The following is a 26,381-nucleotide window of genomic DNA, read 5'->3' as shown; positions in this document are numbered from 1 at the left end:
GATACGCAACAGAATTCCTTCAACCATCAATAAAAGACGATGAGCATTGGAATCACATCACATGTATAACCCGGTAGATTATAAAAGTTAATAATATTAAACGTGTTTAATATAACTGAGCGTCAATTTTATTTTGTAAGTTTGCAAAATACATGCGGCGCGGCACTATACATTCACGCGATACATGCGGGACACAGAGTATATTATATGCGACAGCGCTACCAAAATGTGGCGTGATGACAACAAGCGACAAATGGCCTTGCTTTTAAATTCGGGTGTCTAAACATACAATAGCGGTTGGTGATACTTGCAGCGCTTTACGCTACAATTGCCAATCATTTATCGTACGATCCCATTGAACTCTTTTACTACGTACCTAAGTCGGTTATAAATAAGAAACGCGTGCTGAACTAAAAAACTTGTTAGGCTGCTCACAAAAATGTTTGCTCATAATTTCTGTGGTTACAGATACCAATTTTATCACAGTTCAGAAAGATAAATTTTTCAAACAAAATATAAATTAACGGTTTATTTCCAAAAGACCTCACGTTGTAAGGAACAATTTTATTTAATTTTCTGCAACATCTATCAAGTCTTGATGGTGACTCCCATCAATATTTACAAAAAAACGCAACTATTAAAAGTGTACACAGGGAATAAATCCAGTACACAAGGAACTTACGCTTTTGAGAGCATTAAACTTATTGTTTTATATTTCTTTAGCATATTTTGTAACAACTTCATTTCATTACATAACATAATTAACCCGTAACTGAAGGGCTTAAAACCTGGGTTTTTACTTTATATATATTTAAAAAAGATATAGGTAAGGGTAAGGGTTCTAAATAAGTGTTGTAAATTTGGTTCATCTTAGAGATTTGGGTCCATTATTAAAATCTATTCTTCAATGTTGCGCCATTGAACCTCTCTTTTAATGTGAACAATCTTTTATACCGTTTTTATTATATAATTTTTAAATTTCAGAGAGGTAGGTATCTATATTGCGCGGCAATGATTTCGGATTTAGCCGCGCAGTGTCGCTGCATTGCAGTTCCTAATTTAAATCGGACTAAAGTGGACTTAAGCAGTCGGTAGTTATGTTCAGCGAAATCAATGGACATACAACGACAATGATATCATAGAATATTGAATCTATTTGATTCACTCATAACTACAGCATTGAGCAGTCTTTGAGTACACAGGAAGCTCAGATTCAGGAAGACATTTTGAGTTTGATTTATTTTAAGTATCGTGTCCCGACTTCTAATACAGCAACAAGAGACTCGGTATGTACCTACTCAGACTACGTAGATGCGCACTACGCAGAACGTTACGCAAAGGGCTCAGATCTGGATGTTATTTCCAGAACAGAGGTTCCCAAACTTTTTAGGTACAGAGTGGTGCAGTGGGCAGTGGGCACCCTGCTTTCTGAGTCCAAGGTCGTGAGTTCGATTCCCACAACTGGAAAATGTTTATGGGATGAACATAAATGTTTTTCAGTGTCTAGGTGTTTATCTGCATGTTATAAGTATTTATGTATATTATTTTCATAAAAAAACTAATCATCAGCTATCTTAGTACCCATAACACAAGCTACGCTTACTTTGGAGATGGCGATGTGTGTATTGTTGTAGTATATTTATTTATTATTAGAGATACATATTACCTCGCTTTGTGTGGTCACGTATTTATCGGTACAGACCAGGGAAAATATTGAAATAAATTCCAAACGGAGGTCGTAAAAAAGTTTTATAATGATTGATTGTGATTTTATTTAGACCGGGCTCCTGTATCTCATTGTCTCATTTGTACACCACGTACTGCAGTACTCCACGTAGTAGTACTCCAGTAGCATAGGAAACCATTGCAAGTTTAACGAACTAATCTTATACTTATGTACAACGCGTTATTGAGGACCAAACTAATACTTCACAGGCTTTAGAGGAACATTATGTACTGTCTCTGAGACTTAACTGTGAATCCGAAAACCTTATAGTTTTAAGAAAAATAATGCCATAGTTTTTGCCAGATGCAGCCCAGTGGCGTGCACTTCATACATGCATAAAAGCAATGCTATATAACTCGTATAGGAGGAGGATTTTAACATTTTAAGCCGTCCTCCTGCTTTATGCCTAATGAAACAGCCCTAACGTCACATGCAAAATTAAAATCATTGACTCCTGTCACTTTGTTAGGTACGCGTCGCGGAGCGCGGGTACTATGCGTGTGTCAAAAGTAAAAAAAAAATCAAAATTCATTTATTTCAAGTAGGCCTAATATAAGCACTTTTGAAACGTCAAGTCTGTGTGTGTCTAGTGACTCTACCACCGGTTCAAAAGGCAGATTCTACCGAGAAGAAGCCGGCAAGAAACTCAGCAGTTGCTCTTTTCCAATATCAACAATTTACATTTTAAAATTCATTTTTCTATCTTGTGAGAGATAAAAGCGGAGCCGGATGCTTCCAAGCAATCTTTTTATTAGGAAATTCATCAATTGTATAATAACCTCGCTGTAATAAGTGTGTTTTAACACATTCTTTAAACTTATGCATTGGTAGGTCCAAAATTACCTTAGGAATCATATTATAAAAGCGTATACTCAATCCTACAAATGACTTCTGCACCTTTCGCAGACGATATGCAGATGTCACTAATTTATGACCATTTCTTGTAAGTCGACTGTTTATATCTACTAATATGTTATGACTAATATGTTGTCTTACAAATACTATAATGTTATAAATATATTGTAAGGCTACCGTAAGGATACCTATTTCTTTAAATTTTTCAAGGAGGGATTCACATGATTTGAGTTTATATATTGACCGTACAGCTCTTCTCTGCAATATGAATATAGTTTCAATATCAGCAGCTTTGCCCCATAATAACATCCCGTAAGACATCACACTATGAAAGTACGCAAAGTAAACAAGTCTTGCTGTTTCTACGTCAGTAATCTGTCTAATTTTCCTGACTGCGTAGGCAGCCGAGCTTAGTTTACCTGCAAGTGTATCTATATGGGTACCCCACTGAAGCTTACAATCTAGGGTCATGCCCAGAAAAACTGTGGAATTTTCAATTTTTAGTGATTCTCAATTTATTACTATATTTTTATTAACTTTCTTTAAGTAAAGTAAACCAGTGCGACACATGCGACATAGCATGGCTTACATCGTCAGAGTTATTTCTACCTCTATCAGTTTTAAAAATTAGAGATGTATCTGCAAACAGCATAATGTCACAGGTTTTACTGACATGGTGTGGTACATCATTTATATACACCAAAAATAGAAAGGGACCCAAAATTGAACCCTGTGGGACACCCATTGACGTAGCCGACCTCTGCGACTTAATGTCTTTTATGCAAGCCCTTTGGGTTCTGTCACTGAGGTAAGAGGCAACCAAATTTGGTGTAACGTTTTTGATACCGTAGTGGGCTAGTTTAGAAAGCAAGGTTTTATGATCAACACAAAACCTCTTTAGGCCTACACAATAACAGGTCATCGTCAAATTGCTTAGGGCTGTTCTATAATTGGGGTATATGCGTAAACCGCAGGGTCTATTGCCGTATGCCGAAAAGTTAACAAAAATATTAGGAATAGAAAAATGGCTTTGCATATTACGCTGCGGCCCAGGATTCCAGAATTAATTCTTAAAAAAATAAAAAATGGCCTATCTAAATCAAATAGCAATAGCCGGTAGCGTGGTGATTTCAATTTGGTAGCGAAGTTGTACGTTTCTGAAGTCGCAGTCAGCTGCTACGTCAATAAAATCTCAGATTAAAACATTTTCATTGAATAGATAAAAGTCTAACCGATGAAGAATAACAATACACAAGTTTTAAATTAAAATTATTAGCAGCGCTCTGGCCGACTGATTAAAAAGCTTCGGCTAAATATCACTTTGCACCGTAGGTTAACGATAATAATATTTATTAAATTAAGGTAAAAAAAAATTAAGTGTTTTAAAACATAAAATAAAGAATGAATACAATTAATAAATACAATTACTATTCCCGTCGCGATGCATGGCAAGCCAGTTCTTCTCGATAGGATTCTCCGGGTATGTAAATCTTCGGTAAGAATATACCCCAAGTACCTGAATCTATCTACCTTTTCTATAGGAATCCCATCCAAGAAAACCAACGAGATAATCTCTGAACCTTTTCCGGCACGAAACACCATCATCTGTCTTTTTGACATTATACTTCTAGTTATGATTCCTAGCATATTGTTCACAGATATATAGATTACGTTAAAGAGGTCCAGAGAGCTCAACCCTCCTTGACGCACGCAGCACTCTAATCTAAAATCATCAGAGAAAGCGTCACCCCATTTGGCCATTTCACAACATTTGTTTGGTTCTCGTACTCGTATCTCATAATTAAGTCAAAAGCTATGCTAAGGCGGAAGAAGCATGCATATACAGACTAGACGTGTCGTCGACGTGATTTCTATAGTAGTCTACGTGGATTTGAGACTGAAGAACGTAGATCGCAGAGTCCGGCACGAAAACCAAACCAGCGCTATATCGATCTTTATATTTACATCAGATGGTGTTATTCTTTCCATGTATTTAATCTATAATAGTACCTAGGGAAATCGGCCTGTAGGTTTTTTGTCTAGAAAGATCTCCAGTTTTATTTTTAGGAATCTGAACTCTTTGGTTTTCAGAAGGTATTTTAAAGTGAAAACTTCTTTTAGCGCAGTACTACATACGCGTTACACATATTTTAGATGACATAAAATCTCTGGACTCGCAAAACCGTTACGCGACTCAGTGAGATATTTAAATAACTTCGAATTTAAATTGTTTATTTCTTATTTTAATTGCCATGAACCTATAGTTTATATTTAATATTGTAATAATTTTAGTGATAATGATGATGATACAAGAGATTTCGAAATTCCTAGCAATTAAAATTAAAGCGATTATTTTAAAGTTTCTAATAATTAATAAAATACAAATCATAAATAAAAATTTTTAATTCATTACCCAAAAACGTATTAACTATATCTTTAATGATATTGCCATATCAAAAATGTATAATCCAGTATTATTAAGTGTCTGTGACTTTCATTAAATAAACTGACAACACAGACCCACTGCTTCACAAATTTGTCTTGACAACTATATGTCTAATGTCGGACGTAGCAATAAAAAAAATAAAAGTTTAGAAAAGTAATTCGCAAGTGATATTAGTGTGGATACTATATTTTGGTGACGATTTATTTATTTTAAGTTCGTGTTAAGTGTTTTTTACATCGAGTTTTAGTGTAGCTTATTATTTGTATACAAAAAATGATTATTGAAAACCCAGACGCTTTTAAATCTTGGTTGACGTCCATATTGGAACCTCTGTAAGTTTTCAGCCATATTTATTTTCTGAATCACATTTTCATGAGGTTTGCAAAAACAAAATTGCATAAGTTTACCCATGATTTAGGCAAATTATAATTTATGGATAAATTTATTTTAAATGATTAAACTTTCTAAGATGTTTGCGCTAAAATATGTCCAGGTGTCAAGTTTCAATTTCGTAATAGTTGTTTTTTTCATTTCGAAACTTTGTTTTGATGTATGAAACTTAAATAGTCTAACTTTACTGTAACAAAAACTAAGCATTTTGATGACTTTGGAGCTAGTACAGTCTTGTTTTACCCATCAACCTTATCTTGGCTTTTGGTTATTTTAATTACTTAAAGCATTTTGGGAAAGAAATGTTCCAGAATTAGGTATTGGTTATTTTTTTAATTAAAGCTTTCCATTTCATTAGTAATATTAGTCTCATTTGTTTATTTACGAATGACATGTTTCAAAGAAAAAAAAGTTAACTACTTTGTCCCTTATAACCTTTCATGTTAAAAGGAATAAATTATACCAATAGGTAATATTATTTCAATTTCTTAAAAAAGATGCTTATCTCAAAAATCGGTTTTGGTTTTGGTTATATTTTCAGATAAATTCATAGTAAAAGAGTTGATGCTTAAAATTCTAGTAAGATCACCTTTGGATAACACATTATGAGAAGTAAGAAAACTGTATGAGTACAGGAACAGTTATCTTCCCTCTAGCGAGTTGTGCAGCACTTAAGTGTTACTTAATTGTTATTTAAGTGTGCTCGCTACATTACTGAACATTGCCTCAGTTTGGTGTTGGCTTCATCTTAGACCAGGGAGTGTTTGAAACCCTTTAATCTTTAGTTTTGAGTTTACAAATGTAATGTTATCACTATCATTTCATTACAATGTTAAAAATCACATGAAGAGTGCATTCTTGTATGGGCCTATTTATTTAAAAAAATAGAAATATTTTTCCAACAAGATATTCCACGGGCCAATATGATAGCCAGCATTATGAAATTCTATATAAGTAATATCATTTATGTTACTCAACTTATCTTCACAACTAGAAGTGTTCTTAGCTTCACCCACATGTACCTATTCCCTCATAGGGTTGGGGTAGGAAGTAGATAATACTATTACATTTTAAATGCAAAAGTGCATTTAAAATGTATAACTATGTGGAGGTTAAAACAGAGCATGTCACAGCATTATTTGGGACGAAAAATAGTAATTGCCTATGGCAACCCCAAAAACAATCATGATGTAAAAATCATCAAATAAGTAAAAATCTATTGCTCTGTTGCTGTGTGATTGAAAGAGAAATCAGCAAACACTCTTTTGCATCATATTATTAAGGTTTACATTTAAAGAAATGTAAATTATTAGAAATACTTTTACATCAAGGTATACATAGTACATAAATTATTTTAAATGACCAACTGTGTGTGTAATTTATATTTAATCCAAGTGTGAGGTAACACTCAAGGAGGTTTATCCCAAAATAGATGTTTTGATTCTGTACAGTAATAACCAACCTGTGAGTCAATTGGCTATTTTTAAAATAATCAATGTTATTAAAAAGTCAGTTGAATCACTTTTTAATTAAAATACAACATTTAAATCCTTACATGCTCTGTCATATCAGAATATTGTGGCATTGTTTAATGTGATTAGCGGTGTTAGCACAGCAGATAGGACTTTAACTCCACTTGAGGGGTTTAAGTCCTATCTGCTAGCACACAAACTTTTTTAAGTTATGTGCATTTTAAGCAATTAAAATATCACTTGCTTCAACAATGAAGGAAAACATTGATAGTGAGGAAATTTCATTGATAGTGCTCCATAATGCTCTCAAAGGTGTATGAAGTCCACCAATCCATACTAGGCCAGTGTGATGGACTACTTCCTTAACTCCTTCTCATTGTGGATGGAGACCTGTGCCCTGTAGTTGGCAGATAATGGCTTGACACCATGATGCTGAATAAGAATAAGAATTTATGAACAACTTCATTTGACATGGAATTTGAAGTTTTCTATTGACATGAAGGCAAAGGTCTCAGGTACACAATGGTACACAATTTGCTCAAAATGAGTGTAAAGTATTTTATAAAATTATGATATTTTAGAAATATCATCATTAGTTTCAGTATATATTGTAGATGGATGTGTGTAGAGAACATAATGTTGCTGATAAGACTCTAAAGGACTGTTGAATACTCTTGAGTATATTGATTAGTAATGATGTTACAACTGAATTGTCCTAATGAGATATTGTTGCAAAGAAGTTTAAACAACTATTAACAACTAAACATTTGTTTATTGGATTATTATGTTAAATATATGTGATTCACATACTAAAATGTAAATTGATAATATTCATTAATCAGTATCTGCAGCCTAATAGATTGTGTATAAATACCCAGTATTTAAATTCCCCAAGAAATGCCACTCATTGTATCTTTCACACACCTTATCAAAGTTGCTAAATAAATATTCTGTTATCTATCATATTGTGTTAAAACATGTGATAAAAAAAAATATTTTATCATTTATTGCTTTAAAAGTTTAGCAATACAGGAGTATTCTATTTTGAGATAAATATTCTGTCTTAATAATCTTATACTTCCTGCCCTTCTCTCATATAATGTGGGGTTGGTATAACTTCCATTGTGAGGCAATGTTGTGGTTTTTATATATATTGACCAATGAAAGGAATATTTGTTTTGGTGGAACAATCGCCAATATGAATTGTTTGTTTGTTGCTCTTCATCATTGTGATGATGATGATGATGATCACAGTGATAAAGAGTAAGGGGTTTAGAAAATGACATTGTCATCAACACCTCAAACAACATGGTCTTTTGTAGCGAGTTTCAAAGTCCTCAGTCCTGGACCGCTTGTTACCATGTTGTCTATCCACCTTGGGGACGGAGCAACGCACCGTTTACCGATGCGAGTTCACCTTTCGGTCCAGTGTCAATCGATTTCCTGAGCTAAAGGACATTATAGTTTAAAAAAAGCACGACAAATCCGAAAGGGATGGAAGCATAACTTTCAGAAAAGTTCCGGAAGTGTCGTTTTACAAGCATTACCTTCCTTGTTATGCTTGTGAAAACCACAAACTAACTGACAAAATCTTAATTTAAACTAGAATAATCTGGTAGACAATATTAATTTAAACTAGAATAATCAAATCAACCCATTGAAGGCCAACTACAGGGCAGGGGACTCCTCCCTCAATGAGAAAGGGTCAAGGCTCCACCATGATGGCCCAGTGAGGATTGGTGGACTCTCAGGCATGGCAAATTTCCTAGCGATGTTTTCCTTCACTGTTGAAGCAAGTGATATTTTAATTTCTTAAAACGCACATAAATTAGACAAGTTAGAGGTGCGTGCTGGGATTCGAACTCGGCCCCCCGAAAGTGAAAACGAAGTCCTAACCACCGGGCTATGACCACTTCAAAAATATTAGATTATTTAACAATAATAGTGAAGTCTATTTCTTTTGCACGAGGACCCATCGGTTGTAAGTCACACATGTAGTAACATTTATTATTTATTTCAGTTGCGATGCAGACCCCGCCGCCCTCGCCAAGTATGTTTACGCGCTGGTGAAGAAAGACAAGCCTCTAGATGAGCTGCGGGACGGCATGCTGGACCAGCTTGATGTATTTCTGCAGCAGGGTAAGTTATCCTACCCAATCAAATAGTTACTTATTCACGCTAAGCGTACCCAGCCCGCTTCGCCGGGCTAGATTTCTCATAATATATTAAATCATTGATTTCTCTCCGTATTTATTCTCTTCTATTCCCTTCTCGAGCGGGTGAAGATCATTATCTACACCCATGTACACCCAAAAATAGAATAGTAAATAAAAGCTGTATTTGACAGTTTGACAGTTCAAAAACAGGAGTGCTCCGATCGTCACCAAACTTTACAGGATTACTCACCAGGTCAATCCGGAGATTCCCTGAAAGTTTCATTGAAATCGGTCCAGCCGTTTCGGAGCCTATACGGAACATACCCACACACTTTCTCTTTTACGAGTATATAAATTCAAATTCAAAATTTCTTTATTCATGTAGGCCTATTACAGGCACTTATGAAGCGTTCATACATATTTGTTTACATAATTGTAAGGGGATGGTGATAACTTCGTTCGCCAACTTAAATCTAAATATTAACTCGATGTATTTTGCACATACACCCATAATAGGCGCTTATTTTCCGAGATGGGATTAAGTAAACTCTTGCATGGATTTGTAACTTCTTGTGAACCTAACCGGTTATCCCGATTCCTAAAGAAGTACTCGAAGGAAAATTAGAAAAAAGTAAGCTGCGGGCAGACAGCTTCGAAATTTGCTTTGATTAATTTAAATTATGTGCGTCAAACGAAAATATAAATTTAATATGGTATATTAAAATATGTTATAGCTGTAACGCAAAACTGCAGCTATTTTTCTCTATTACAGCGCCAAGCGATGATATAAATTTTATTCAATTTTTTATTACTTTCACATTTTCCATTTCTTTTTTGGACCCAATTCTGAAGTCCACGCTGACGAAGTCGCGGGCAGAAGCGTTAGTGTTTACTTATATTATAACTGGCTCATACAGATAATAATTGGGGGTTCTTAGGTTGAACCAAGTATTTTTAGTATTGAGTCAAAAATGTTGATTGGTTGCTTAGTTATGGTGTGAAGGAAGAACAAACAATCAAACACTTTCGCATCCTTACTAGTATAAATGCGGGTAGAATCAAGTATATAATATTAGTGAGGATATTCTTTCTCTATAAGTCTATTCACACAGCGGCTATAGCCTAGTGGTTGGGACTTCGGCTACACTTTCAAGAGGCAGAGTTCGAAGCTCAGCAAGCACCTCTAACTTTTCTAAGTTATGTTCGTTTTAAGCAATTAAAATATCACTTGCTTCAATGGTAAAGGAAAAGATCGTGAGGTAACTTGCATGCCTGAAAGTTCTCCATAATATTCTCAAAGGCGTGTGGAGTTCACAAATTCGCACTGGGTTAGCGTGGTGGACTACAGCCTCAAACCTTATCATAGTGGAATGAGACCCGTTCTCTGTAGTGAGCCCGTAATAGGTTGATATGATGATAATGATTCTTTCTTGAATGAGATGATTCGATTCATTTGAAACTAAAGATTTGTACTTTATCTCAGACTGAAAAGATATTCCACATCAACGTGCCAAGAGGTAATTACTAATGATTGTTTTTTTTTTTTTCAGAGACTAGACCCTTTGTTGAGATGCTGTTCAAATCTCTGGAAACACAGGACTACTTGAAGCACTCTCCAGTAGAAAAGAAACAGCCTTCTCCACCCCCAGAGCCTACAGAGCCTGAAAAGGAGCCTGAGAATGAAAATCATGGTAAGATTCACTATGTATTTTTGACGGCCGACTGGCGCAGTGGGCAGCGACCCTGCTTTCTGAGTCCAAGGCCGTGGGTTCGATTCCCACAACTGGAAAATGTTTGTGTGATGAGCATAAGTGTTTTTCAGTGTCTGGGTGTTTATATGTATTTTCTAAGTATTTATGTATATATAATTCATGAAAATATTCATCAGTCATCTTAGTACCCATAACACAAGCTACGCTTACTTTGGGGCTAGGTGGCGATGTGTGTATTGTCGTAGTATATTTATTTATTTATTAATTATTTTTCTCATCACTATACAACAACTTGGTTGACATTCGGTGCAGCATGGACGTTCCTAGCTTACTTGTGCTGTGTGGTGACGGCAATCATAATACAGTTTTCACCCCTTCCTTTTTCGCTGCAGGGCTAACAGAGGCAGAAGTAAAAAAATCATATCCCCCGATTATATCCCCTATATATAATTAACGTGACCTGATTATATCCCCTATATATAATTCCATGGTCACCTGCTAAAGCACGTGACCATGGAATAAGAGACGTTAATTATTACACCTATATCATTTCCATTTGTACTACAATACTACAGTTAGTTTGTCTACCAACTGCAAAGATACAACAGTCCAAGTGTTGACACACTTGTGCAACTGAACAGAGATGCCATGCTCAAACATACCACAGACTAACATAGATAGAACTTTTTTTAAATTGAGTATACAATAATATTCCAATATTCAATTACGTAAATAAGTATACTTTCTTTTAGTCTCTGACTTTATTCTGACACGTGTGATCGACCCACAGGCTGCTTGTGTTAAAGGAAGTGCAGTAAGCTTCAAAGAGCGTTACTTTAATAGGGAGGAACAACGAGAGAACCTGCGAACGATCATGTTTGCCCTGCGCTCTCTCTCTACATCCGCATAGTGATGACCGGCTTTTGTTTTAAAGCCGAAGTATTTTGAAAATTAAGCTTAATTTGCTATACTCCGCGAAAAGCAGGAGAATCTGTATGGTGTAATTTATAAATTCTTCAATCCAACTCCACACCAAACAAATCTTCGGCAATGTACCCTCTACCTTCGGCAATGTAAGTTGTAAGTTGACTTAACAATCACTCATTGAAAGTCAGCATCTCCTGAGGATGCTCCGGTTTCGGAGCGAAACGTGCGTAGAGGGTACATTGCCAAAGATCTGTGTGGTGTGGAGTATAAGGATTGAAGAAATTATAAATTACACCATACAGATTCTCCTGCTTTTCGTGGAGTACAGCAAATTAAGCTTAATTTTCATAACATATCATGGATTTCCGCAAAGTAACGCCTGCTCTATCCAATACTTAAAGCCGAAGTCTGTATGAAGCGGGAAACTATCGATTAAAAACCTGTTATTTTAGTTCCAGCACCACCATTGCCCCCGGCGGAGAAACCTCCCATAAGGGCGCGTCTAGACGGCGGCAATATGGCGCACCGAGTGGTGGTGCCGCGTTCCAGGCCACACCCCCAGCACGAGCAGACCTTAGTTAAGGTATGTTACACAAATTATGCCCGTTTATCCTAACAGAGATCTAGGCAATGCCTAAATAATTAACGCCTAACCTATGGTGATGTAATTATTACTATTATGAATAATTTCCGTCTCTATAATGGCTGTTGAAAGCATTACACGCACGAGATAAAAAGTTATTTGCCGAATACCTTGTCTTCCGTCTAGCCCACGCAAAGGGATTATGATGATTAAATTGAATTGATCTAATAGTGGGATTAAAACTGAGTGTTTGCATTACAGCTTCTACCTACGGAACTTTTGGAAGAACCAATGGAACCGCCCAGGAGACGAGAACGAAGGACCGATTCGGTATGTACCATTCCATGAGCACTAAATTCATTATGTAAGTTGCAGGGAGTAGAGTAAGAAAAACTCTAAAATTAACTGTGTCCAGCACAATCACATTAGTTGAGACGAAAACTCAAATTTTTGCATGTCAATATTATCTATGCATAAAATTCAATGCTGCCTGCTTCTATCCAATAAATAAGAAAAATAACGAGATCTTTTTTCTTATTTATTGGATGCCCTGCAGTTTCTATATCTGTGAAATGACGATTCTTTTTAACCGCGTATGCTGCAGAGCTAAATCTGTTCGAAAAATTATTTTATATGTTGGCCCCATTGAAGTTTGGCGTATAACGTTGTTGAGAGAAAGATAGCCGTATCCACCTTCCAACTCCCATTGAACCGCGAAAATGCGCTAATGAAATGGTTTGTTTTAGCTTCGTGAAAAAGAAGAGCGTCGCAGACGTCGCTCCCGCTCGTGGGAGCGCCGCGCAAGACCGCGGCGGATGATAAGGGACGGAGAACATGAGAGGAGGTGCGCCAGGTAACATTATCTATTACTAACACCACTACTTATGTGCCCCTGGTATAAGTTTTCACGTTAAGGTGCTGAGCACTGCTAAATGAAGTTGAAAGAACTTAGAATATTATATAACCTGTTTGTTTTAGTTATTTAGAGCGAATGTAAGATATGTTTAATAATAATTATAATTGGATCAAAAAAATTAAACAGAATATCAATACAACAATGAAAAGAATAAGATATAACACAAAATACCAAAAAGAATCATATAAATTTATAAAAAAAAAGAAAATTGAATGCAATTTATCGCATACCCTACAAAGTGTGATCTGTTTATAGGCGATAGATTTCCAATAACCATCAGGTGTCCCATATGTTTTGTCAAACTATAACTGTAATAAAAAAACACAGCAACAACATCTGTTTTGTCAAACAATGACTATAAAAAAAAAACTCAGCAACAACCAAACTTGCAAGAAAAATGTCGTAAAAAACGTAAAAACGGTGTTACATTATACATTAACAGAATAAAGTAAAGTTTACGTTTGCTTATATGAAAACTTATACACGGGGTACTGTAGTACGCGCCACGGAAGTTTAAAAAGTCTAAGCCACTGCTAGAGAATAGCATATATATAGATAGTTCACATAACCTTGCAACAGTGCAGTGTAGATTAAAAAAAAAAATGTTTTCTTATTTATATATAAAAACTTTTTTAATGGCAAGTATGTGTAAAAGGAAGTGCAGTAAGTAACAATTAAAACTTTTTTTTCGTAAATTTAACACCACTTCACAGCAACATCGTCTATTCTCGATTAAAACTCGTTAAGATGTGTAATTAAAAGTCGTTTTCGGTGTTGCAAGTGAAATTGACTATTAGACTAACTGCGAATGGACTAAATTATTGAACATAAAAATAGCACAGACTCATTGGTGCTAAACGTTAAAAGAGCACCAACCAGGTGGGCGACGGAATAACCTTGTAATTCCGATTTGACAGGACTCAATCGAATTTTTGTATAGCCGTTGTAAACAAGTTAAGGCAACAATTGCTGACTTGACAGTAGGACTAAGTATAACCGGTTTTGTATAGCCGCAGGGTATCTCACGAAAGGCTTGCCACAGACGTAAATCTCCCTTAAATCTCAAGATTTACGCCAGTCGCAAGCCTTTCGTGAGATATGTGATCAAACTGCCGTTCTAAGTTTATACTGTTGTATTGTTGTAAGTTTGTACCAAATCTGTAGCTAATGATTTATATAGAACCTATTGCGTACGTTAAATTTCCGTGGCGCGAATCGCACGAGCAATACTAACTTATCATAAAGGTATAATATTGCAGGTGTAATTGTGTTCTGGTTTTAATTAATAATAATACCTTTACTGCTTTTGGCGCTTTCATTAATATTTATAAGCTTCGATCAAATAATACTTTATACAGTCCGTTCACAGCTATTTTACCTCTGAAATTAGTTATTATAACATTATTTTAATTAGTCAAGTATTTAAATTTATTTTATTTTATAAAGTGTTTTAGCTAAGTCTATTCTAGATAAATAACAATTAATAAATACATTAGGCCAATTTTACAGCTAGAGGTAAAATAACTGAACAGACTGTACAGTGCAGATACATACTAGAACTGACTAGCAACTAACGGTTAAAATAAGTGGTGGAAAACTAATTTTTTACACTTTTTAACTTTTAACCGCAAATCTAGTATATTTTTGATCGAAGTTTATGACATAAAAAAAATGTTAATTTATAAAATTTAGAAGTTTCTGAAAGAAACGCTGATCATTTCCAAATTTGACTGCCGTAAGTGCGATTAGTAGTAGAGTAACCCTACTTGTTACAGAAGGCCCCCCTCACGTTCGCCATCACCGCGGGGCCGCTATCGCAACCGAAGCCCGCCGCTGGTTGCTACGGACAGACATACAAGCCGCTCTAGGTAAACTAACACCTTCCTCTGAGCGTGTAAAAAAACTATTATTCGAATTGAATTGTCAGTCTTTCTTATAAAAGTTCTTCAATCACTGTCTATATATCAATACAATATATATATTGGATTTAACTTAACAATTATTAATTGTAAAGTCAGCATCTCCTCAGGATGCTAAGGTTTCGGAGCGAAACGTGCGTAGAGGGTACATTGCCGAAGATCTGTTTGGTGTGGAGCATAAAGGTTGAAGACGATAACGCGTCTCATAGAGTGCAGCCCTGTGTCCAAGAACCTGGGGCGTAGTTGTTTAGCCTCAACCCAACGTACATTTATACGTCGTTCGTGTTTGTTGTTAAAATTGTGTATTCTTGTAAAATAATAATCGGGTGTAGATTTAAAAAACTTTTTCTCTAAAAATAACAGTTTCGATCTCTTGACTTTCACAAGCGGGTATAGACCTATGCAATGCGTAATCTAGTTAGTATTTTTGATTCTTGACCTTTACCCACTAAAGACTGAAATTATTTTTACACAATAAGTAATGATTTTTAGTAAAGTACCCAGTAAGTATCTGCCACCATGACGTAAGCCACGCGAAATATGTCAGCCTTTTGTTCCATTAAATTATTGATTGAGAAATGCTTATTTAACAAACTAACCAAATTAATATACTACGACAATACACACATCGCTTTCTAGCCCCAAAGTAAGTGTAACTTGTGTTAGGGCTACTAAGATTACTGATGAATATTTTAATGAATAATATACATAAATACTTATAATATACAAATAAACCCCTAGACACTGAAAAACATACCCTCATCACACAAACATTTTTTTTCACACTGCCCACTGCGCCAATCGGCCGTCCGAAATTTATACTTTAATGTAAATTACATAAACTGTTTAATTCATGTTTCTATTTTTATCTGTAATCTTTATTCGCACTACTATTGCGCACACATTTACTTTATCCAGGGCTTCAAATAAACTAAGTCCGTAGTATGACTATAGTATGCTACTCCCTCCCTATTTTATCCGTAAAAGTTTATTTTCCAAAAACTGATTTTTACGATTATTTTTACCTTACAATAATGGTAATTTACAAAGTGTAAATGAAAACCGAAATAATACTTCGCTTTGGAGATACATTATGTACTGTCTCTGAGACTTGAAACGTAATAGTTTTTGAGTAAACCACTGCCATAGTTTTTACTGAAAGAAAAAAAGATAGAAGGAACGCGTCGCGTAGCATAGGTACTATGCGCGGGTCTATCTTTTATCTTTAGTATTTGGTAGTCATAAGTAACTTAGAATGTTTTGAATTAGTTTGTATGGAAATATAAATATGCTTGTATTGATTTAATATGGTGATTCCTTATGAAATATACTAATGCATCGTTCAATATTATTTTGTAATTCTGTAACACATTGTATATGTATGAACGCTTCATAAGAGCCTGCTGGAAAATGGAAAATGCTTGTGTGATGAACATGAATGTTTTTCAGTGTCTGGGTGTTTATCTGTATATTATAAGTATTTATGTGTATTATATTCATAAAAATATTAATCAGCTATCCTAGTACCCATAACACAAGCTACGCTTACTTTGGGGCTAGATGGCGGTGTGTGTGTTGTCGTAGTATATTTATTTATAAAAAAATAAAAAAAAGTTATATATAGATTCATTGTGTTTCAGATCGAGATCCCCCCCAGGACCAATCCGCGAACGGGAACTAGAGAGGGAAAGAGAAAGGGTGCGGCCGCCGCGCGAGATCGAAAGAGACAGAATGTCGCGCGACCGAGAGCACAGGGACAGAATCTCGCGGTCTAGGGATAGAGATCGGTTAGTAGTGTGTTGAATGTAATACACTTGAACTACTTATCGCAGTGGTCAGCGCTGTCGTCTGACAAGACCCGGGTTGGATTCCCGCCGGAGTCTATTTGGGTATTTGTAATTACCATATTTAAACCCAAACAGGTAAGCCCATTAGCTAGCATCTTAGAATGCATCATCGCTTACCAGGTAAGATAGCAGTCCAAAAGCTAGCTAACTTGCAATGCAATGTGACGAATGAATGTGCAACGCTTCGTTTTTCGATATCTGTTTATACAGAGTGTAACAAAAACATCAGAAAACTCTGCCTATATTTTTTTTCGAAAGTGCCTCGTGTTATATCTATCTTTGAATGTAGTAATGTGTAAATGAATCATATACCCATAGCATTAGATAAATACAATATTTTAGCGATTCTTTGTTACTGCCATGACAGTTTGTTGTTTGGTTGCAGGTCGCGTGATCGGTCGCGCGATCGCTCGATGTCCCCGCACGGAGAGACGCGCTTGGATCACACCGATCCCTTCAAGAGGAGGTGCAGAGATTTTGATGGTGAGTCTTTTGTATTTGTGACAGGTTTTATCTATATATACTATAGCCAAATTTATGTAAACAAACCGAAATCGCAATATCATGTGATAGGTTTGTAACATTTTCAATAATCAAAAAATTAAACTTGCCAAGTAAAACATTAAAATGTTAGTTTGACACAGTTTACTAAAATAATGCCGTAATACGTAAGAAAAATACTTAACATAAAAGTTTACAAATGTTAAATTACTACTATATGTCTTACAACCCTATATTATATTACGCGGATTAGAAAAATTTGGATTGTATTTGATCAATCATCTAATTACGATTAGTAATACAGTTTTACCACGCTCGAGTGGGCTTGGAGGCTCAGTGAAATTTTGTTGGCAAAGGAGAAGAGTTTGCCCAGAAATCGATTAAATCAACTTAAAACTATTTAAATTATTATATATTAGCTGAAATTAAAAAACAAAAAATAGAAAATCATAGATAATTTTAATTATAATTATAAATAAATAATCTGCGATTAATTCGACTTAAAACTATTTTAATTAAATTTAAATTAAAAATTATAGAATATTATAATTATAAATTAATAACACTTTCATATTAATATAAATAAATATTAAATTCTGATTTATTTATTTCAAATTCTTTAAAAATAATGTCAACATTTTTCAATAGGTTCTTAACTAAGAACAATGAATAATAAATTCATAAAATATGCGTGTCATTGTGTGCTAAGCAACGTTTAGTTAGCAAACATTCCATATCGAATTTGGATAATGTATAGTTAACTTAACTTAGTTGTTAGCATGATCTGCTAAACTATTTTTTTAAATGACAATTTGACCTACGTTCTTATAGCATACATGCGAAAGTGTTTGTTTGCCCTTACTTTAGAGGCTCTTAGGCAACCAGTAAATTTCATTTTAGGTGTAGAGTTAGTTGAAAAGATGGAGATCAACACAGGCTACTTTTTTTATCCCAGGAAAAGAAACGTTTCCCGCGGCATTTATAATAAACGCGGGCAATAGCTAGTAAGGATTGTAATTCTGAAACAAAACGTGAACATTATTAAAATATTACTGCTTTAAGTTATGATAGTTGAAGGGCAGTTCATTTGAGTAACTTGTAACTTTGGTCCGCAGTGAAAGGCTACTGCATGCGCGGCGACCTCTGCGAGTGGGATCACGGCGTCGACCCCGTCGTTCTAGAAGACGCCACCCTCACCAGAGTTCTGTCTATACCGCCGCCAGTGCCTGGTAAGTTATACTAACTCTGTAACTACGTAAGTACTGTAAAATTATAAACAGTTTTCATGTTTAGGTGATTATGAATGAATGAATACACTTTTATTGTACACCACATAAAAGTACCGAAATAATTATAAAAAACTAGTTTTCACGATGTGTACAATTAGGCGGCCTTATCGCGCTACAAAGCGATCTCTTCCAGGCAACCAATGGCGTAAAACACTGCTCAAGACGAGAGGTAGGTGGCGCATATAAATATATTTATAAGTACTACACATAATAAACTTCTACACAATATGAAATGATGATGATAAAAGGTCTTACTTAAGCCTACATATCTTTTACGACGATTATTTATTTGGACGAAAACTTCTAACGTCAGCCGTCGTTAGAGTATGTGTCTCTTTATATAAATGTCTCTTGGGCAGTGGCGTGTATTCACGGTATGCCGCCACCGCCGCTGAGCGGACAGATGATATAAAAATGGAAAAAATGAGTTCAGTACGAGTTATAAAATAAGAGTAGATCTAGCCTAATCTTAAGACCTTTTTCTAATTCTTACAATACCTACCCTTAAGTTTTTATAACACTCAATGGAGATTATTATAAAAACTCCTGCATGGTCGTTACGAGTAAGGGTTGATTTTATTCTATAAATATAATATTTTTTTTTATGACACTCTTTACATTAATAACGCTACGTTACGCAATACGCAAATCGATCGTACCTACCCCGATATCGGTATGCACCTCTACAATTCTTCCGCACATCATTGCACACCTACATACCTCTCCGTAAGGCCCAGTGCCTGATTAAGCAAGCGCGGGGCTCGTAGCAAATTCTTTAAGAGAGCCCTTGATCTTCTATGGATTCTTAAGAATGAAGTGGTAAAAACACAATTCAATACTCAAAACGTATCTTAAATACGTATTAACGTATCTTATATACAATACGTATTTGCTATCCATAGGTTACAATTTTATTGTTTTTTTTTTTCTTGTATTTGAAACTTAATCATTGTTGTTATTTATCTTTGTTTAGTTGACTCTTATTCTCTTTTTTTTATTAGCATTTACCATGTTCGACTTTAATTTTATTGGTACTATACATTTATTGTTGGAGGTGGGCGTTAATTGTTGCGACACAGTTTATACTACTGCAACAGTTATCGTGGCACCATATTTATTGTGTCAATTCTGTACCCTTACCAATATTCTGAATAAATGAATAAATGAAATTTGGTGGGTAATTAATAGTTTAGTAAATTACTATAGGCGATGTCTGTGTGCGTGTGTGTGTGCGTGTGCGTGTCTGTCTGTCAGTCACTCAGTCAGTCAGGCAGAGATGAGCGGTATTAAATATGCGGGGCCCCCTTTTGTACTGGGCCCGTAGCTATTGCTACTCTTGCTACACAGTTTATCGTGGTTAATCCGGCACTGGTAAGACCTGTAAATTTTTGCAGCACCAGAGGAGCCACCGATGCATTGCTGGCTTTTAAGGAATTTGTTTATCCGCATTTTGTATAAGTGCGAGCGTAATGCCTCAGTTTAAAATGCATCGACTATAAGTTCTTCGTATCTTTACAGAGTACAACCCGGCCGCACCTGATATATGGGGCGGTGGAGTAGTGGGCGGCTTTGCCCCACCCTCGATCCCTCACCTACCCCACATGCCTCACCACTTAGCGCCTCGAGAACTGGTCCCAATACCGAGGTATGCATCTATTATTATATTATTTTTTGGAAAAACATCTGTGGATACAGTAGATCAGAATATCGTTGTTACCACCGGTTCTCTGACATAAAGTTAAAAACCAGACACTGAAAAACATTTCCAGTAGTGGGAATCGAACCCGTAGCTTTGGACTCTGACTGCGCCGATCCGCTGTCAATACTAAAATTGTAGTAGAATTAAAAATATATACAACTCAGGGTTCGCCACGAGCCTCCGATGGGAGCTACAATGCCGCCCGCGCCGAGACATCCCGCACCGATGAAGAAGAATTTTGACTACAACCGACTGGGTGAGATTAAATACATTTCTCTCTAAATATTTCAGCTTAACCACAAAATTTATATGGGTAATTTATTTCCCAACCTTACAGACTTCTATTCATCAGCCTCACTAGAGGCAATCTCTAAAAATTTACATAAACAACGTGTAACAGAAGTACGAAATAATATTGAAGAAAAATTATAAGTATATTTCAAAAGGAACCTGGGTCAAAGGACCTGTAAAAATATTAAATCAAAAGACGCATATTTATTTTTCCATACAAACGAATTCAAAACATTCTAAGTGTTTACTTATGACAACCCTATTGAAGACAAAAGACCGACACGCGCATAGTGCCTACGCTACGCGACGCGTAACAACTATAGTGACAGAAGTCACATGATATCTTTCAGTCAAAACTATCTCGATGTTAAGATATGAATGTAATTGTTAATCAAATAAATGTTATTATTATTATTATTATTTATTATTACATCTCAGCATGGTAGTTATTTTTATAAATGAAACCATTTATGTAATTCTGTCGACTTCTCATTTCATAACTTAGCATGTTTAAAATTAAATTCTCTCTCAAGAAAGTTATTCAAATTATGATACCTCTAAATGCAGGTCCCTCGAGGCCAATTCTACGTCACAACCCAGTTAACTGTTCGTTGGAAGTTAAGAAGGTACCTCCAGGCCTCAATGACATCACACATCTGAACAACCACTTCTGCAAGTTCGGCAAGATTGTTAACATTCAGGTAAGAACTCACTATAATACACTGATGTGACTTAAGTAACTAACTAAGAAAACTTTACTGCAAAGGAGATAGGCGGACGTAGTTTGGGAGTTTCACATAGTACTTATAAGGTGCCTTCATGGAATTTATCTCATTTTGAAGAGTTTCCGAGAGCCGGATTTCAGAGATACAAGCAAATGAAGTTCGTGAATTAAGGTTATTTTTGACACATGCGATTATTGTACCTTGATTGATGGTACTGTTCAAAATATGTATTTTTCGTTTTGTTTTTGCGTACACAAGTGACGTACCTCTTTTGATTTTTTGTATAGTTTTAAAAAAGATGACGGAAATAATAGAACCACTAATTTATCTCATTAAAAGATTTTTTAACCGTCGAAGTTAAGGCGTCGAGGTTTTTCCTTAAAAATAAAACTTAATTTTTGGTACCAATTTGAATGAGGCACCAAACGAAACCGTGTTCCGGCATTCTCCTTTGCGATCACTTTTTAACTCAATAATTTCTTTTTAAATTGAATTTTGCACTATCCCGTACCAAACATGCTTCATCAACCAAAGGTTGTCTGGAGAAGATCGCTTCAAGCGATAAGGCCGCCTTTGCGCTTATCTATTTATTTACCTTTTGTTTTGTAAATTTGTGTTTTTTTTCTGTATGTGCAATTAAAGGCTTTCAAAGAAAGAAAATGTTTTGAATACTCAGCATGTTACCTAACTGAAGAATCAATTTAACAGAATTTCTATACACACATATGCGAAATTGACCCTTAAGTAATTGTCCTTTCCTTGTATACCTTTTAAAGCGCTTAGTTAACAATGCTAATTAGTATTTTAATAATAAAAGCGCCTTAATCGACGGATTAAAGTCGGCAATTATATTTAAGTAATGACAAACATCGTTATAATCATGTGGTTGTTAATTTTGTTCAGGTTTGCTACGAAGGCGACCAAGAAGGGGCTCTGATCACATTCTCGAACCCGACGGAGGCGAACGTGGCGTACAAGAGCACGGAAGCGGTATTGAATAATCGGTTTATCAAGGTCTTCTGGCACAATCCAGAGGTAAACAGCTTTTGCACTACTAACTTAACCCGGCGTCGCTTTAGTGTGGCTCAGGGTGATACGAATTCCCGTTTAGGAATAATGCGGAAGCGGTGATAGTCCAGTGGGTGGGACTTCCACTTCACTTCCGGGCGCCGAGTTCGAATCCCAGTACGCACCTCTTACTTTTCAAAGTTATGTGCGTTTTAAGCAATTAATATATCACTTGCTTCAACGTTGAAGGAAAAAATCGAGATTACCTTCAACATTCAATTTTTTTTTATTTTTTTTTATTTTTATTTGAATCATTATTTTTATTTGTTCTATATTAATTCTTTTGTTTTCACTATTTTTGTTTTTGACTTAATTTAATTATTTTTAACCGGACTTACTTCAATGTAAATACCAAATCAAATACCTGTAAGTGATAACTGTACTCGGACAATAAACTCTAAAGTAAAATGATTAATGATAATAATAGTGTATCCTTGGTATATCTAATGAAATAAATAAACAAAAATAAACATATTTAACCCTAAAAACGATTGCTCTTCGGTTTTCTTTTTGTCATAGCAAAATGTATGCGCTATTATTTCATCAAAGATAAATCGATCGTTGCAATAATTTTGGTGTTGCCCTTTTTAGAATAAGCAGGAAAACACAGCGCCCGGCGGCCAGCAAGCGCACAAGCCAATGGACAGGAACGCACACCTATCGCACAACAAAGTCCTGATCAACAGGGACAACATCAAAGCCACCGCCGAAAACAAACAGAACGCCGAGAAGGTGCGTACAAAACATTTTAAGAAAAGCACGAATCTGTTTATGTTTTTTTTCTTGATTTTATTTGACGGACGATTCGCGCAGTGGGCCCGTAGCCCTGCTTTCTGAGTGCGATGGTTTTATCTCCACTACTGAAAAATGTTTGTGTCATGAACATGAATGTTTTTCCGTGTGTGGGTGTTTATGTGTATATTATAAGTATTTATGTTTATTATACATAGATTATTCATCAGTTATATTAATATAGTTATTATTTGATTATAAGTTAAATTTTTTTCTTCTTAAATTCTTGGGGGTCAGTATCTTCCTAGTAGTAGTAGTACACATAACATAAGCTACGCTTACTTTGGGGCTAGAAGGCGATGTGTGTGTTATCGTAGTAATATAAATATACTAGCTATTGCCCGCGACTTCGACTGCGTTTGATTTTGTATTTTGATGTGGCATTCAATTTAGTTGTAGTTTTAAAAAAAATTAAAATATTCAGTATCGCTAAGCCTTAAAAGAGGGGTTTGCTGCTGTCCGCAAAAGAGTTATGTCCTCTATTTCAACCACATTGATCAGATCTACACAAAGTTTGGGCAAAATTAAACATATATGTATTACAAAAATAATTATTTAAATCGGTTATAATTTATGAATGCAAAAGTTTGTTGTATTATTTGTCCTTTTTATGCTGTAGTAACTAAGCAATTTAGATGACACAGACATTAAGTTAGATGATAGGATTGTGGGTAACTTTTTATCCCGGGAAGATTGTTATTTGTTATAAATCTGTGTTGTATTGCAGCTAGCCAAAGAAGCAGCAAACGGCCAGGAGCCGCCGGCCAAGGAGCCCGTGAAGAAAATGGACACCACCAACAAACAAGTGCAGGAGATGCATCGCCGCGCGCAGGCCTTGCTACAGACACAGTTGAGGCAGCAGAAACTGCTCATAGAGCGCCTCGAGACAGGTAATGTAACCTTAAGGCTAGAAACCGCTTTAGCTAGAGCTAAAAACCGTTTGAGCTAGAGTTAGATAGATATAGGACAGCGACAGGGTTTTTGACCAGGGTATTTATATTATATTTATAAAGAAGGAAGATTGCATAGAATGGAAAAATCCTTACCCTTTATGAGTTATGCATAAATTTAGGGTAGGCAGGGCTTTTGTGCATGTTTGAAGTGCACGTCACTGATGTAGGTAACATTCGAGCCAGACTTAGAGGAACTGTATAAGCTAGATGTAGGGACGGTTCGAGCTAAAGGTAGGAACCGTTGAGCATGAGGAAGGAACTGTTTGAGCTAGAGTAATGAATAACTCTCGTCTCGTTGGTCTAGGGGTTAATGTAATCTCAAAACAATATAATCAAAATCTCGATATTTCTACAAAGTTCGAACGAAATCAAACCGTTTGAAGAGAGCCAAGATCGAGTCCAAAGGAGTCGATTACAAAGATACAAATATACAAACATACTAACATAATATATAGTTGAAGCTAATACAAAGCGTGTAAAATATATTATTCATTTCATAGGCAACGGCACAGAGCAACAGAAAGCTGCTTTATTGGAGGCCATCAACGCTTCGCAGGAGGGCATCGAAAAGTTGAGGAAAGAGCTGGTCGCTTACAACGGCATGGCGAGGCAGATGCAGGTCAGTGATATCACCATCTTCATCTAATCTATAAGGCTGGAAACACACTTGCTATACCCAGCCAAGGTCACGAGAAAAATAATCAGTCGCAGTATTTTCTGTGACGAGAGACCAATTACATACAGCGCGGCTTGTTTGTGGTGTTTGCAGTATTGAGCTCACTGTTGACTATTTATTATTGAAGGCATTGAAAATCCTCAAATAAAAAAACCTATCTCCAGCAGTATATGTACGTTTGATATGATATTGATGTTACAACTCCTATACTATAATATTTTTTTCAATATAAGCCTTTTAATAAAACAGCTGAAAAGTCAGTCTTCATGAATAGTCACAAGTACAGCTGATGGCATAAGAAAAACTAATAAAACGTCTCTCGTGCCCTAAACGCTGAGTCACAAAACGACTTCCCCTGTGTTTTTGTAAAACCTTCGATCAATAATGTATTAGATACTGCACTTCATAGAAAATCTAACAGAGAAAGTTTACGGAATTTGTAATATACCTGTTAATCCTTCCTATAATATTATAAATAAGAAAGTGCGTTTGTTTGTTTGTCATTCCTTCACGTTGTAACTTAGCAACCAATATACTTTATTTTTGGTGTAGAGTTATTTTAAAGGACGGAGAGTTACATAGGCTGCTTGTCGCTTTTTATCCCGGGAAAACCAACGGTTCCCACGGGATTTGTTAAAATCCGTAACAAACGCGGACGAAGACGTCGGACAACCGCTAGTACGGATTATAACTGAAAATATATGTAAAGAACTCTTTTCTCGAGTTATTATATCGAACATTTTCTTAAAGGCACCAGTGTTTTTACATTATTATATATATATATATATATATATATATATTTATATATATTTATATCCTTAATATAAGATATTAGTCCCTTTTATTGTCGTGTTTCTCTTGAGAAAACTAAAGATATAGAATTTTTAAACACACTTTTTGACTAGGGATTAGTAGTGTACATTTCTTGTCTTGTACATTTTTGATCGAAGCATTAAATCCTCTATTATTATTCTTCATCAATAGTATACGTTCTTTATTAATGAATCATTAAAGCAAAATGTTAAAAATGACAGGACGACACCGTCGCAAGATCGATGTCCCGCCTCCACCTCAGCCAGGTACCGAGCGTTGCGTGCGCATGCGCATGCATGTGCATATGATTATATATAATATGCACACATTTGTAATGTGTACATGTTCTTGGTGCACGTAACTTTTATATCATATGTACACGTTTTGCACACTAAACATTATTGGTAATTAAACATCCGTTACTGGGGGCTAATTATTATAGAATTACATTGAAAAACATCACCATCGTATTTCGTTCCATTTATTTTTTGTTTGTAATATAGCAGTTTTCAAACACTTTGTCCACTTAAAATTTACGTTTTCCTATTTCAAGCAGAAAAACCTAGATCACTGTCCCTTGGATTTGTCTTCCAACCTCACTGATAAAATTCTTCGAAATCATTCA

General features: G+C 35.5%; 1 protein-coding gene across 2 annotated transcripts in view; it reads left to right on the top strand.

The window, feature by feature from the left end:
• Window positions 1-5,119: 5,119 nt before the first annotated feature.
• The window catches only part of LOC120628054 (RNA-binding protein 26), a 37,047-nt gene continuing 15,785 nt past the window's right edge, over window positions 5,120-26,381 (top strand). Inside the window, exons 1-18 of one of the 2 annotated variants that reach the window (XM_039896248.1) lie at window positions 5,120-5,359; window positions 8,910-9,028; window positions 10,596-10,736; window positions 12,137-12,267; window positions 12,529-12,597; window positions 13,014-13,111; window positions 14,959-15,051; window positions 16,743-16,889; window positions 17,335-17,432; window positions 18,566-18,679; window positions 20,258-20,384; window positions 20,603-20,694; window positions 21,297-21,430; window positions 22,358-22,489; window positions 23,114-23,254; window positions 24,042-24,204; window positions 24,768-24,886; window positions 25,978-26,022. In XM_039896248.1, the coding sequence (XP_039752182.1) occupies window positions 5,301-5,359; window positions 8,910-9,028; window positions 10,596-10,736; window positions 12,137-12,267; window positions 12,529-12,597; window positions 13,014-13,111; window positions 14,959-15,051; window positions 16,743-16,889; window positions 17,335-17,432; window positions 18,566-18,679; window positions 20,258-20,384; window positions 20,603-20,694; window positions 21,297-21,430; window positions 22,358-22,489; window positions 23,114-23,254; window positions 24,042-24,204; window positions 24,768-24,886; window positions 25,978-26,022 (2,022 nt within the window). In that variant the 5' untranslated portion in view covers window positions 5,120-5,300. The remainder of the gene's footprint in view (window positions 5,360-8,909; window positions 9,029-10,595; window positions 10,737-12,136; window positions 12,268-12,528; window positions 12,598-13,013; window positions 13,112-14,958; window positions 15,052-16,742; window positions 16,890-17,334; window positions 17,433-18,565; window positions 18,680-20,257; window positions 20,385-20,602; window positions 20,695-21,296; window positions 21,431-22,357; window positions 22,490-23,113; window positions 23,255-24,041; window positions 24,205-24,767; window positions 24,887-25,977; window positions 26,023-26,381) is intronic. The other variant, XM_039896249.1, reaches the window with a different exon arrangement.

The sequence above is a fragment of the Pararge aegeria genome, chromosome 12 (assembly GCF_905163445.1).
Source record: "Pararge aegeria chromosome 12, ilParAegt1.1, whole genome shotgun sequence".
NCBI lineage: Eukaryota > Metazoa > Arthropoda > Insecta > Lepidoptera > Nymphalidae > Pararge > Pararge aegeria.
Note: the sequence above shows the minus strand (reverse complement) of the source record. Positions and strands in the feature narration are given on the sequence as shown.